Raw genomic sequence first — 15,499 nt, 5'->3', positions numbered from 1 at the left:
AATAGTGTTAATGTATACTTGTTTATTTCCAGTACTTGTGTACATATTGTAGTATAATGTACTTATTTATTTGCTTATATTATATTACTATTATCAGAGTTTTGTTATTGTAAGGCAATAAGCACATATTCTTAACACATATCTATTTTATACATGTTTCTATTCTATATTGGAGCAACTGTACTCAAAAGTGACATTTTAGAAACAAAGCAAATCATGTTGGAAGTTTGAAAAAGGACACTTTATTCAGGCTAATAAACAATTACATTTTTATTGTTTTTATCTACACAAAATTGGCACAAAATGTACTTATCATTACAAGCACAGATAGGCATAAAAATAGTTCATTACTTACAAAAACTTACATCCAAACATTTTCTATTTACACTTGTATCAATACAGACACCAAGTCAATTAAAAAATCAAAATGAAGTCACACATCCCAAGTAACCTTAACATATTGAAGGATAGGGTCATTTCTTTGAAATGTGTGGGTGGTCCTCCGGCTGCTACTCATCTGACAGGTTCAATCTAAACATTCTGCAAGTATCCTGCTGAAGAACAGTACTGCAGGCTGTGCATTCATGTTTTTGATGCTGTAGGCATGTCCTGTGTGAACAGAGCAGCAACGTCAATCAAAAACAAGATCATTTTAATTTAAAAAAAGGTAACCAACTAAAATGTGTAAAAAAAAAATCTTGTAAAATAGACTGCTAATACAAAGAAATACAATTAAATATTTTAATTCTGCCTTTATTTTTGTAAATATATCATCTACTTACCGACTGGCACCATAAAGGATTGTCCAGGGTGGAAGCGGGACTCAATGTTGTCGATGGTAACCATCACCGAGCTTGTTAATAGGTGGAAAACCTTTAAAAACACAACAATTAAATCCATCAATTTTGAAAGACGACTGGCGTACACAAAGGGAGACAAAAGGACACAGGAGTGGAAGTGAGAAGAGTGAGAAGTGTACTGACTGATGATGCGCTGTGGTCCACCCACAGAGGCTTCTTGGTGTAGGAGCCCAGCAGGATCTTTCCTGACATGATGGAGCCACAGTTCAGGTCGGCCAGGAAACCAAGAGCTCTGCCTTGATAGAAGTACCAGTCGAACTGGTCCGGCGTGACATCGGGACTATCTGAGACCGTGTTAAATGCATGATTACATGTGTTTCATGAAAATTATTTGATAATATTACAGAGTTTTTAAAAAAAACACACTCTGGCTACATAACACATAAAAAGCAAAAAGGAATTCAAATCTGTTAGATGGAGAGATTGAGATATAAAATAATGAATGAAAGAAGCTACGAAGAACCTTGAGTTTCTGTTGATCCTAGCGGCCACTTTGGATTAAAGCTGTAGTATTTTTACGGCACCAGCGTCCTAGCCAGTGCCGGCGGTGCAGTCATTTGTTTAGGAAGCGCATGAATATGTCCATGAAGAGTACTGCAGCGCAGATGCGTCACAATGAGGTAATTTCTTTATTTTTGACTTTGTAAGATTCATAAAGGTAATATATGACGATGGTAAAGCAGATAAAATCGTTATGGAAATATAGGCTGTTCCGGTATGGCTGCGATAAATTAAATCTTCTCGCAAAAAATTGGGCATGTGCAATTGCATTAGTAATAACTACATCAAAATATAGTTGTGTTTTGCTGTTCCAGGTTATTTATGATCCTCAGAGGAATTTTTTTACTGTTTAATTATTTTTTTTTTTAATTTCCTCATAAGAAGCTTAAAGGTGAAGTAAGCGATTTATTTATGTTAATATAAGTGTTAAATCGCTCTTTATTCATACAGTGATCACTTATATAGTGTGCGCGTTTCATGAAGCCGATCTCTCAGTCACTCGCTCTGCATGTAATCGGCAAATAAACTTTTCAGGGATCCCACTACTAATAAGAAGAAGAGAAAACGCTACAAACCGGCACCCGTCTCACTGCCGGTGCACGAGCAGAGCGACAGATGGGTTAATGTGTATGCGCCTACAATGGTGGAGCAGGTAAAAATCTTTCCCAATGTCTGTTTTGATTGTTTTTATCATGTTTTATCACACTTATGGATCTGAGATGATGCTAGATAACTCGCTGCTTGAAGACCGCAGTGCATTAATGTGGGGACGAGGGAGGGGACTGCTGACTGCAGTAACTGACTGGAAATTAGCTAAATTGACCATTCCACTTACTGAAACTTTAAGAGAAAACTTTATTCATTATTATATATTTTTTAAAACATCAGAGTTATTAATATTACTTTGCATATTACATTGTAGCTCATATTAAAAAAAATCCCCATGTTTCTCTTGTCTTAACTTTCTGGTTTGCTAAGATATCCTTAGAAATTGAATTGTATTTTGTTATAAAGATAAACACTGGGATGACTATTGTGCAGACTTCTCCTTTCATACAGAATGTAAAGGGGGGACCCACAATATAACACACAATAAATTAAAATATAAACAGATTTTACTCCAGGCAACAGGCAAATAAAAAAAACATTTATAGATGATTTGAAACAGTGGCTTTAGAGACATGATGTGTTCTTACCGTTGACGGTGTTGGACCAGAGGCTCTTAAACCACTCTGCCAGGTTGGCCTTGTCCTTCGGCTGCAGGATGAGTGGTTTGAGAGGAGGAGCACACAGATCGGACACACTGAGAACAGTTTGGACTCTGGATGACGGCACAACTGGAATAAAGAAGAAATAAAAAGCCAAAACAGTTCAAAACATTTCAAATATATCAATAAATAGAAAGGATGGATGATGCAGATTTTAGTGAGGAGGTGTCTGGTTTTAAAGATGTTGATTTTAACACTGAACATAGCAATGTGTCCATTGACAAGGTTATGGTTTAAAAACGTTTCCGTGGTGTCAAGGAAAGGCTGTGCAGCTGGCGAATTTTTTCTGCTCTATTTTTCAGCTGTCCTTACAGCTGCATAAGGTTCTTCGTCTCTGGAAGGACTCGATCACTGTTCCTGTGCCAAAGAACAACATACCTAAGGCACTTAATGACGTCAGGCCAGTGGCACTTACCTGCCTAGCCATGAAATTACTTGAAAAACTGGTGAAAAATGCACTTATGGACAATGTACAGGATAAGTTGGACCCTCTTCAGTTTAATGTTGACACCACTTTTATGAAAATGTTTTATTCTTGTTTTATTGAATCTGTTCTCACTTTTTGTTTTGTCTGCTGGCACGGTTCACTTTCTGTGAAGCAGAAAAATCGGCTGCAGGCAATTGTCAAAGTGTGCAGCATGATTACTGGAACCCAATTGAGCTACCTCAATGACCTGTATAAGGTTAGGTCATTGAGGAAGGCCTGCTCAATCATGGCTGACTCAACCCATCCCCTAAACCTTGAGTTTTCCCTGCTGCCATCAGGGCGCAGATACAGGCTTCCACCTTGCCGAACTAACCGCTTGAAGAAATCATTTATGCCTGCTGCCATCAGTCTGGTCAATGACCACATGTAAATATGATCTGTTTGTATTATGTGTTGTCTTATACAGTATGTTATATGTATGCTGTTCTTTTTTTACTGCTGGCTGTACAACAAATTGCCCCTAGAGGATAATAAAGATAACCACTTGGCGAACAATCAGAAAATGAACTGTTCCCACCATTTAGCACACACACAATGACACAAGGAACTAATATTTTTCATTCTGCTAGGTCGAAGTTAACACCAGATGAGGTGGTTTAAAAGGAACTAGAAAGGGAACGAAGTAAATATGGCAGTGTAGCATTTTAATTGTATCTATTCAGGACTCAGCTCATACTGGCATTTCTTTCAAGTGTATCTACAATTAGGTTGGAACTTCTGCTGTTCCCACTCATGAGCTGGAGTTACACATCCACTGGGCTGTGTCAATCTTTATAGCCCAGTCGGTTCATTTCTGCAGACTGTCCAAAAGAAGCAAAGCGCTTCAAACCTAGTTGATTTTTTTCATCCGTTTCATATAAATGTAACACCCATTCAAATGAAATGTGTCGGGATACTGTTGCAGATATTTTAATCTGAGTGATAGGGTAACCACTGTTGAAATATCAGCATTTGTATTCTCTGGGTTTTTGAATTATTGATCTATAAAAGTGAATGTTTAGTATATTGAGGATCATTATGCACGCCTTAAGAATAATGTATCAAAGGAAACGTAGAATGTGGTTTCTCATGCTGAACTGCGATTTCCAAGCGGTAAATGATTTATGTTAACACAACTTTTCACTCATGTTGTTCAATCAGCAAATTTAACCAAGAAAATGTTTGGAGAAAAGAGCAAATACATACTCAAATAATCATCATTCTCCTCGTGTTCTTCCAGGTCAATCATGGAGGACGGCCCACTTCTCAAGGTTCTTAACCTAAATAAAAAATAATAAAGATATATCTAATATAGACAATACAAAGGAAAGGTTAAGAGTGACAACATTTAAACTTGTCCTTACATGTTCTCTGAGTGACACTTGCTGTCATGTGGGGTGCTGTGGTTCTGGGGGCTGTTTGGTTCAGCAGCATCATCCACACTGAGAAAGGCTTTGACAGTGTAACCGGGTGGTGACCGGTAAGTGGATACCTCAACGGGACATGCCCTGACTTTATTTCTTTTAGTCTGACCAGGGACTTTGCTGCTGACTACAGCCGGGGTCTCTGCAGCCAAACAGAAAGTGTCATTAAAGGTGGACAGAGAGCGCTTGCCCCTCTTCCGCCTCGCTGACGATAGCGTTACTTTTAGAGGTGACACAGGAGCGCCCCCTGGTGCTTTTAATGAGACTGGCACTTTGCCATTTTTAGGAGTCCCAGTTGGTCTGTTTGGAGCGATTTTTTGTTTCTCCTCCGTATGAGGTTTGGGCTCATGCTGCAGAGGCTTTGGCGAGACGCTCTCCAGCTCCCACCAGTTACCGGGCGGTTTCCTGCTCCTGCGTTTCTCTGCATCTGCTGCGCTGGGCTGCTCCCTGGGTCTTCTGGGAGAGACGGGTGCTGAGGTGACGGATGTTTTTTCATTTGGACTGTGGTGGTAAACTCTTTGAAACAACTGGTCCCCTGTAAAACACAACATGTGAGTAGGTAACAGAGCTTATTGGTTATTTGTACCTGTAAGAAATTCTGAAACTTAACTGATGGCAGAAAGTACCTAAGTACATTATACTTTACTGACAGATGCACTATAACTTTGGGTGTGTCAGAGAAGTGAACATTTTCTAAGGTATATTCTCATTACTGAACAAACAAACTTTTCTTGCAGGGAAATTGGATCCCTGGAAAACTCTTTTAAAAAAGGTTGAAAGTTACCTGAAAAGTTAATGTTTCATTGTTGTTGTTGTTTACAGCAGAAGTTTTGTTTTAAAACATTCTAATATTACGTTTGTTTCCAAGTGTGTCAAAATAATTCCTTTTTCATTTATGATGATAGAATTGTTCAATACTAAGAATTACATGTAGGGTAAATATGTTTTGTAAACTTAACTGCAGGCCCTGCAAATGTAATCAAATCCCCCTCCCTCAAAACTGCATAGTGCGCCTTAAAAGTACAAGTACCTTAAAAATGTAGATGTTTTATGATACTTTAAACTTCTTTTCCATTACATTCATGCTACAGTTATAGCTATTAAGTCCTTTGTTTAAGGAGGGCGAGTATTTTCAATGTATGGTATTGGTACTTTTTCTTGAAGTTAAGAACCCGAGTACTTCCTCCACCATTAACCTCACCTGAGTTATTGCTGTGTTCTCTGGTTGAAAAGACCAAAGGGCTGGACTGCTCATCCGGGTCCGCGTCAAATACTTTCATATGGTCTGGTGCATCTCCTCTCGCATTAATTTTTTTGCTCAGTTTGGTTTTCTTTGCTTTCGCTTTATTTGTGTTGTGACTGGAGGACGTTGCCGGCTGTGTCTGACTCCTTCTCTTTAAAACTCTGTCCTTCTCGGCCTTCACAGGTGCAGATGTTGCTGCTGCAGCGCTCGGCTCTTTGTGTTTCTGCTTGGACTTCTTGACCCTGTGCTGGTCGTCTGTCGCCTTGGTTTCCCCGGAGCTCAACCACCACGGTCCAGGCAGAGACCTTTTCCTTTTGGAGCGAATCTGATCGTCTTCAGATAGACACTCCTCAGACGTACCCGCTGGTTTGTTCCGTTTATCATTTCCATCAGCTAAATCTTCCATCGTCTGTGCTTTGGAATTAATATTTTCTTCTGTAGAAAAGAAAAAAAAAGGTTTAGCCTGTATAGATCAGCCCATGGTGTACTTCAAACAGCTTTACACACAAACAGGAGTATTTTCATCTTCTTAAAATAAAGCAATACGTTAATTTGGACAATTTGTTTTCACTACCAATGACTTAACTTATATTTTGTCCATCTTATGTTTAGGTTTGCCTATGTTTAGTATGGACCCCAGGGAGATTAGCATCCACTTTGAGGAAGCTAATAATGATTTATTTATTTTTTAAACAAGGAAGGAAAAAGTGGCATATCTCATCAATAAGAATGTTATGTGGACATTCATTTTGAGGCACAGCTGTTAATCCAATTCAAACATCAAGTTATTTAGAGTCTGAATTTTGAAATACACTGGCATACAAATTCATTCACCACCTAATCGTTGGTGTGACTTTTTATTTCTAGAGTTAAAATATTTCTAGTAACAAATATCAGCATATTACATTTACAAACACTAAAGTTGATTAGCCTATGATAATTAGCGACATGACGATTCAATGTCGGCACATAAGGAGAGTTTAAACCTTAAGCCCTGTACGGGAGCTTGATACCTGGAAAAGAGCCTGGGTCTTCAGCATCTGGATGCTCCGGACTCTGTTCCCTGCCAGACTCGACATGCTCCATCTCCTTCGCTGCATCAGAACTCAGTGCCGCTTTTTGATTCTTCTTTAAAGCCCTGCTCTTCTTGGCATGTTCGTTCCCATCTTTTAATGACTTTGATCTCTTCACAGTGGACTTCTCTCTATCAGTTTCCCTGCTGGATCTATCTTTATGTCCCTTCTTTCCATCCTCACATATTTCAGATGTCGTCTCCTTGAATCTTTGCTGTTTCTTTTTGTTTGGTTTCTCTTGTTCCATCAAAGGAGGATCCTCAGGAAGGCCCAGTCCATCCACCTCCGGTCCAGGCTCTGTCTCCTTATTCTTCTTCTCTTTCCCTTTCTTCATCTTTTCAGAAGTTGTACTTTCAGGTTTGCCGTTTGCCTGTCCGGCTTCCTGCTGTTTCTGTGCTGGCTCCAGGGAGCTGTCCTTCGTCCCCTTGTCTGTCGAGCTTTCTTTGTCAGTGCTGGACGTCTTGTTCTGTTTATGTCTCTTACCAGTGGTGGCTTTTCTTGGGATGGAAAAGCAAAAAGGTTCATCATCTAGAATCAGGAATTCCTCATATGGCTCAGGTGGACTGGGCTCTTTTACTGGTGACATCCTGGAACTTAAAAACACAAAGATTGTATGCATTAGTTTTATTTATACACTTTCTTGTTTGTTTTATTTTCCAATGGGAAGACACCATATTAGATTATCATAGTGTTCTTCTGATCTCACCATGCAGGTTTGGCCTGTGCAGCATCTCGAACCTTCTGTAGAAACGACGAAAAGCTTTTTTCCACACGTGTGGGCGCCTCCACCGCTGGCTGACTGACAACAATTGGGGACTGTTTCTCAGGAGCTGCTAGTTCAGGCTCCTCTCTCACTGTCAAAACAGGTGGATCTGGCTTTTCCTGCCTGAGAATGAACAAAAAGAAAAACAGAATGGACTAAATTAAGCCTAAATTCTGTTCAATTAAAAATCGTGTAATACGGGGGCGCCCTTAGCTCAGTTGGTAGGGTGTCCCCGCCTGCGGTCGTTCTCTGCATGCCACTCCCCTCTCTGCCCCATTTCACCTCTGTCTCTTCAAAACTATCAATAAAGCATGAAAAATGCCCAAAAAAATCTTGTAATGTAATGTTCAGCTGAATTAAATAATGAATGTGCAAGTTTTTCCTGTATTACATTTTTATCATCAACTCAATTATCAAACTGAGAAACCTTTTTAAAATGCTGCCCATTCAAGTGTGTTTGACCCTTTATTTTTAATGAATCACTTTGTTATCACATCACATTTTTTTGTCATTTTTAGTTATAGTTATCAATAGAAATTACATTTTGCACTTAAAATGTAGGATTATAGTTTAATTATACTTTTCTTGTAGTATTGTAATATTCAGAATTTAAGTTTAGTGCAATAAAAAGTCAGCGCTTCGCACCCTTGTGTTTTCCCTTTTTCCTCCAAAACAGCCGTTTTAGGTTTCTTCGATGTTTCCTCATTTACTGGTTGACTCTCTTTGCTGCTGCTGCAAAAAGGTAAAATATACACAAGTACACAACATGCACATCAGTACAACATATAAAAAGGCACAAATCCAAATACAGCTACCAAATAATAGAAAGTCAAACATCAGAACTTGTGTATTACAAACCATCGGATACTAATAAAGTGTATTGGTGCTTAAAGCAAACTATTAATCCAGTGATTTTTGAGAAGTGGGACAAAACCGGGTGCAATGTTGAAAAAAAGACAAACCCTATATTTAGGCAAATTAAATTACATGTATGTTTCCAACATATACTAAGCTCCTGAGCTAAGCTTTGACACAACCTTCCAGCTTTTGTCCTTTTTTATAAAAATCTAATTTCAAAACACATTCTCATGTTAGGTGACTGGTTAGATTTTCACATATGAGTCATGACCAACCATTCCTCAACAACTATGAAATATCAATATGTATTGTTATCAAAATAATTTGTATTTTAATTATGATACAATTAAATTTTAGGGGATAATTGTGCTCCATACATTCTATTCTTAATCCCTAATAACATCTACAATTTTAAATATTTTTATTTTTAAACATAACAGCAGTTACTATTGCAAGACAGTCTTTTGTCCCGCTTCTCAAGAATCACTGAATCATCACGCTGAGAATTAAAAAGGCCTTTACCATGATCCTTCCACCTTGTTTTTCTGAGTGGACATCTTGGATTTGCTTAAAACAAACCTCTTTGGAGGAGACTCCAACCCAGACACATCACTTCTAGAGAAAAGGAGAATTATTTAAAAAACAAAACCGTGCAGTGGATTAACGAGTAACAATGTTATGGCTCCGGTGGTACTGTTGACTATCAGCAGCATACAGTACTTACTCGTCCCCATCGCACTGAGGTTTCTGTTGGGGTAGAGGCTCTGTCTTTGCTTCTTCTTTTCCTTCATCTTCACAGGCAAAGAGAATTGGGGACACATCATTAACTTTTCTATTGTCCAGTTGGTCTTCACTGTTCACAACCATATTCCCCCCAATAGGGCTGGATGTCTGGACTGGCCTGTGCGCTTTGAATTGGACTTCCAAGTCTGCAACAAAGAAAAGCAACACCGTTTACACAAGAAAAAAATGTTTACACTACAAAAACAAAAACAGCTAAAGACTAAAGAAAGTGAGAGAATGTTTAACATGTGTAGCAGTATTTCTCAATGAAACACAGGTATGAGTCGCTTACCAATGTCTAGATTAGAACTTGGTGACGTTGTTGCAGGATGAAGGACATCTCCTTCAGGACCCTAAACAGTTAAAAAACATACTGTTAAAAGATGGACACATCTAAAAGGCATCAAAGCTTGTCTTACTCAAAGAGATAAGCAAAGCCTATGAAGAGATGTGCAAAGGCGGCGCTGAGTCTTACAAAAGCATGTAAAAAAAATATTGGAACTTGGAAATATGGCTTTTCTCCCCTAAACTCCCTATAGTGACTGCACTGATTGCAAAATAAATATTAACTATGCCTAAGTACCCCCATACAACCCCACTTCAAATATACTGAACTATCCCTTTAAGATACTTTGCCTTAATCATCCTACATAAAAGCATGTTGTCACAACTTATTTGTAGCATAGGTCACTGTTGTGGTACATTACCACATGGAATTGTTGTTCTTGTAGGTGTGCTTCCTGTGGGACTGGTGAAGCCACTTTCTCACAGTGGTTGGTCTCAGTATCAGAGGTCTGGAGATGAGGAGATTGGGGAAGTATGTCATCATTAGCATGCGAACATGAATCTGAAAAAAATATTTAAGAACAGGTTAACATAATGGAAATGGAGAAAAAAGCACTTCCACATATTAAAGCGGCAACGAGTAACTTTTAAATATCTTTTAAACAGCCTCATGTTTCCTCTAATAATCATAAATTACCTTTAACAGCAAACGAGACCATCAGTGCAAAGAAAGACGTTTTTATATAGTTTTTATTACTGCATTTGATCTGGTCGTACACCCAGTCCGATTTTCGGTTCACGCGTGCATGCTCTATATTCACATATCCGTATTGGTCACAGATTTCAGTGTGGCGCAGGGACGCGATTTGAGAAGCCTATCACTCCAGGTGAGGGAAGGGGAGCGGGAGCCTTGTTTGAGACAGTTGTTTGTCGTCATAATGACTGATAACGGGGCTGAACCATCAAAGAAAAAAAAGAGAATGCAATGAAGAAAAGCTAAAAGGGAGAGTGATAGTCAGGCGGGAGGGCGTTCCCAAGCAACGTATACACAATTTCACGCAGCGAACCTAGACTGCAGTGTTTACTCCTAAATGAATGAGCGGTAGCCTACTAAAACAAAGTTTACTTTGCCTCACCAGCATCATCAGATGACCATTATTCATCTGAAATAGTCATTATTTACAACATAAACACATTACCTCATCGTGATCCATAGAACTAACTGCCATCTCTCGTTCATTCGCTTTGTGTGAGGACACCGGGACTCGTTCAGCTCCGTGAGAGGTGACAATGCATCAACTCATTGCAATCAGGTGTGTTTAGCACTTACTGGCATTAGTTGATGCTGTGTCACCCATAGACTCACGGAGCCGAAAAGAGTCCGGTGCCCTCACACTTTCAACACACGGACACGCACCATATTGCTTCCTGATTATTTGAATCTGCACTCCCTGCACGAGCTAGAAAACAGCTTCACGACAGCTGGCGTCGTAATAATACTACCGCTTTTGTTCAAAGGTGTCGCCAACGTGCCGACTTACTCGTAGTAGCTTTAAAAGCAAGAGAATCAATCACTCAACTCACCCAAGTCGTCAAACATCTTATCAACGTCTCCCAACGACATCGTTTCTGTCCATTGTTTAGACGGACTGAAAATACAAATGTTCAAGTTAAAATGTTTGCTGAACGCCAAAATAAAAACTCAAAAAGGACAATGTTAGAGAAGGTACAACATACTAGTGACACGTTCGTTCTTGGATAACACTCAGGAAACGTATTCAATATAAAAACACACAGAAGCTCATGTGTTATAAAAGTAAAATTAGACATATAATTCCAATCTTAATCTCTTTTTCTGCTCACTGACTGACTGAAAGAATCCACCTGAAACATTTTCAAACGTACCTTTTCTTGTTTGCAAAGTAGCAGAGTTTCCTTTTCGGCTTCGTCTGTGAACGGACAAAAATAGAAAAAAGGGGTAAAATAATCGTAATGCAACTGCCATTTAGGCAAAATAATGTGATCTGTCCTTCCTCTTTTGGTTTTGGTTAACATTAGAGGTTTATCGAGTTCTCTTTCTTCATCAACTGATGCGCCAGCAGGCCGGCGTTGCTTGGTTCTGTGTAAATAACACAGAAGCGAGCAAAGCTGGCATATTGGAGTGATGTTGTTCCGTCAATATGCCGCAATCTCAGTGTAAAAGGGGCTATAGAGTCGTATAGCCTACAGGATTTTGATTTGATTTGATTTGAATATTTTATTATTGAGTCATGCATTAGCATGCCCAGCCCACAAGGGCTTACAAGACACCATTATAAAACACAGACAGACCAAAAACCAAAAATAGATGCTAAACAATACTAACATTAACGATATAAACCATCCTGACGTTTCATCCAGGCTTTAGAAACAAAAGAGGCCAACTTATAAACATTAAAGGTAAACAAACATTCCATCCTGACATCATCATTACTCCAAAATATTTCAGGGTTTTGAGCAAACAGTTCATTTACAAAAGGTAATCTCAGTTCATCATAGAAGGGACAGTATAAAAGAAAATGAAATTCATTCTCCACTTCTCCTAGGTCACACAGTTCACACAGTCTCTGTTCCTCAGGGATATTCTTAAATCTGCCAACCTCAAGTGCCAAGGGAAGGATTCCCATTCTTAATTGGGCCATCAAGGATCTCTGATTTCTTGGTAAAATAGTTTTAACATATAATTCTGTTTCATAATTATGCTTGATCTGGATATATGTCCGTAATTTTGGTTTTAACATTATATCATTTAACCATTTTTCACTTAAACGCGACAAGTAACTTTTTTCTAATTTTGTTGATGCTGCATGATAAAGTATTTCTGTAGATATACTGAAAATCGGCTTCTTCCAAGACAGCATGAATCTCTGCAGCCCATGGAGAGTTCTGAACTTTACTCCAAAGGAAAACTTTCTTATTGATCCTGTCATCTGACATATTAATAAAACGATTCCACAGTCTAATCATATCACACTTTCTCCTTATTGTACCAGGAATCCAACCCATGTCACCCTGAGCAGCCAAAGAGGGAACATATTTATGAATACCCAGAAAACAACGTATAGCTCTGTTTTGTACTGCATCTGAAATCCTTCTTTCTTTAAATCCCCATACCCCAGCAGCATAATTCACAATGGGAGAAACACATGCATCATACAATTGAGAGTAAGTAGAATAACCAAGGTCTTTACATATTTTTAACTTGTTAACAACAGAACCCAAAGCTCTGCCAGCTGAATCAGCCAGGAGTTTAATTCCATTTTCATAATTCATAAATTCATCAAGTGGAAAACCTAAATATTTATAAACAGATGTATTTTCTAATGGCATATCAGAAACAGTAAAGATGTTCTCACTTCTTGGGACACCTTTTTTTCTAAAATGAATTATCTGTGTTTTACTGTGATTTATAGACAGCCTCCATCTGCAACACCAGGTCTTTACTAAGTTTAACATATTCTGTAAATCATCCTCCGAGTCAGCCAGCAGAACAATATCATCCGCGTACAACAGAGTACCCACAGTCAAATCATTCAAATGTATACCTAAATTAGCATTCTTGATTTCAAAAGCCAGGTCATTTATATAAAGAGAAAACAAACTAGGGGACAGGACATCACCCTGTTTAACACCAAAGGGTGTTTTAAACCAGTCAGTTTGGAAATCATTTACCTGAACACATGCAACTGAGGAACTATACAGTGACTTTAGAGCTTGATATAATTTACCATCCACACCTGCTTTTAAAAGCTTTAATGCAAGCAGATCTCTATTAACCCAATCAAAAGCCGTTTGGAAATCCACAAAACATACAAAAGTAGATTTATTTTCTGCAATTCTTGTCCTGGCAATTGTTGAAATTGTATGAATATGATCAATGCAGGCTCGATTCCTTCTAAACCCATTCTGTTCATCAACTAAATATTCCTCAGTTTCCAGATACTCGGTCAGCCTAGCATTCAAAATACTGCTATACAATTTATACACTGTACTAAGAAGGCTGATTCCCCTGTAATTGAGTGGTATCCTAGGGTCACTCTTAGATGACTTTGGGATAGGTTTGATAATAGACTTATACCACACTGAAGGAACAATACTGTGTTTGAAACAAAACCTAAACAAACAGAAAAGCATGTTCAAAAGAGGAGGTGACTTTAATACTTCATTTGGGATATCTTCCACACCTACTGCTTTTTTCAGCTTAGACTTATTTATAGCAGCTTTCACTTCTTCCAAGGTAATATCACAATTCAAAAATAAATTTGGTGAATAGTTCTCTCCACCCATATTTCTCTCTAAATTGTCCTTTGATTTACATGCATCTTCAAGAAAAGCATCTTCAAAAATAGGTGGAATATTACTCCCTGAAAATAAATCAGCAAAATCGGTCTCCCACTTTTTAATTACACAGTCTTTCCTGCATTCCAGGACATCATTATTTAGGACAACTTCCATAGGTATTTTCTGTATTCTCCTTGGGCCTAGTTTATTAATTTCCCTCCAAAATTGTTGAGGATTATTAGTTTGTAAAAAATCAAATTTCAAGGACTGCCCTCTACTAAACCTCCTTTTATAGAACCTTAATTTTTTATCAAATATAAACTGTGCTTGCCTGTAATTTTCCCTCAGTTGTCGTTTCCTCACTGGATCACCACATCGAAGAAAGTTCTTTTCAACAATTTTTCGATCATTCCACAGTTTTTGGAGCTCAGAATTCCAGAAAGGTTTAGCTAACTGCTTAAATTTGTATTTATTTACATGTTTGGGTTGACATTTATCTATTTCTAGAGTCATCATATCACAGAACTCATTGTACCACCGATCAACACTATTTTGTGTACTTCGACAGGATTCAAGTTGTTTTATTAACTCTAATAATGCAAAGCGACACATGTCAGAGGACAAAAAGTTATCAGGAAAAGTTCTGCATCTCTTTTTTGATTGTGAAACTGATTAATTTTCTTCTGTTATTTGAACTCCAACTTTAAATGTTAACAATAAACGTGAGTGATCCGGTAGGTGACATCTTTCTCCAATAAGGTTCATACAGGTTGCAGCATTTTGATCCATAAGGTCTGTAGCAGTAATTACTTTTAAGGCAAGACAAGACTCAAGGCAATTATGGGGTGTGACTATATAGTCCACCACAGCTTTTCCTCTTACTGATAAGGAAGTAAAATTATCATCATTTCGATTTTTCCTACCATTTAGAACACAGCATTTAGAGTCCCTAAGAAATTCAAGGAAGGATTCACCATGGCTATTTAGTGACAGATCCAAGGCCACTCTCGGTGGAACATTGTCTAAATCCCCAATACAGTCCTCTTTATCCGAAATACGACTATTAAAGTCGCCACAAATATAAATTGCGTCTGTATCCAAAGAATAAACTTACAACAGCTAGTAGGAACACAAAAGCAGACCTTCACTTACCAATGTGGGGTACTTTGTTTCCATTTATGTTTATGTCCGTCTTTTATCGTTACGACTGTATACGACAGAATTAACTGTTCATAATATATTCGTGTGAAAGGTTGTGAGCTAGGTCTTTCGCTAATTTAAAGACCAACGTTAGCTTTAGCGTTAGCAAAACAACGGCGCTGTTGGCAATTTGTAAATAACCCGCGCACTGTGGTAAGGCTAGGGATATCCTGCCCTGAGTACAGCACCTCAGGCGTCAGAATCACAATTAGGCAGATGCTTAGCCAACAAATAACTATAAAGTTAACTTCAATATAATAGAACTATAACATCTACGTATCTATGTGATTGGTCGAGGGTGATACTGTCGAGCAAAGCACTGGTTGCTGCCTGAAAGATCATACTTAGGGTCATAAATAAAACTTCAAACGATCTACTTCTTCTACATTTTCCGTATTGAAAACGGCGCTTCGCTTCGCTGCCCTCTACTGGTGAATAATTAAACCACCAGTAGA

At 38.4% G+C, this 15,499-nt stretch overlaps 1 protein-coding gene across 1 annotated transcript; it reads right to left on the bottom strand.

Moving 5' to 3' along the window:
- Nucleotides 1-293: 293 nt before the first annotated feature.
- LOC307267587 (uncharacterized protein) lies at nt 294-15,158 on the bottom strand. Its single transcript, XM_080049946.1, has 17 exons — nt 14,997-15,158; nt 11,430-11,473; nt 11,109-11,173; nt 9,947-10,086; nt 9,532-9,592; nt 9,181-9,385; nt 8,979-9,071; nt 8,244-8,330; nt 7,542-7,721; nt 6,776-7,428; nt 5,721-6,197; nt 4,460-5,054; nt 4,302-4,375; nt 2,558-2,698; nt 984-1,144; nt 783-873; nt 294-609 (listed from the first exon to the last, which is right to left on the bottom strand). Exons 1-17 carry the CDS (start codon nt 15,018-15,020, stop codon nt 527-529), a joined length of 3,174 nt encoding a protein of 1,057 aa, XP_079906072.1. The 5' UTR covers nt 15,021-15,158; the 3' UTR covers nt 294-526.
- Between the last annotated feature and the right edge of the window lie 341 nt (nt 15,159-15,499).

The sequence above is a fragment of the Ammodytes marinus genome (assembly GCF_949987685.1).
Source record: "Ammodytes marinus genome assembly, chromosome: 21".
Classification (NCBI taxonomy): domain Eukaryota; kingdom Metazoa; phylum Chordata; class Actinopteri; order Uranoscopiformes; family Ammodytidae; genus Ammodytes; species Ammodytes marinus.
This window is presented reverse-complemented; position numbering and strand designations above follow the sequence as displayed.

Excerpts from the sequence above, each read along its gene's own strand:
- LOC307267587 (XM_080049946.1), bottom strand. The coding sequence starts at position 15,020 with ATGGAAACAAAGTACCCCACATTG. Across the intron at positions 11,174-11,429 it reads TACTTTGCAAACAAGAAAAG|TCCGTCTAAACAATGGACAG; the intron begins GTACGTTTGAAA and ends TTGTATTTTCAG. Across the intron at positions 9,386-9,531 it reads AAGTTCTAATCTAGACATTG|ACTTGGAAGTCCAATTCAAA; the intron begins GTAAGCGACTCA and ends TCTTTGTTGCAG.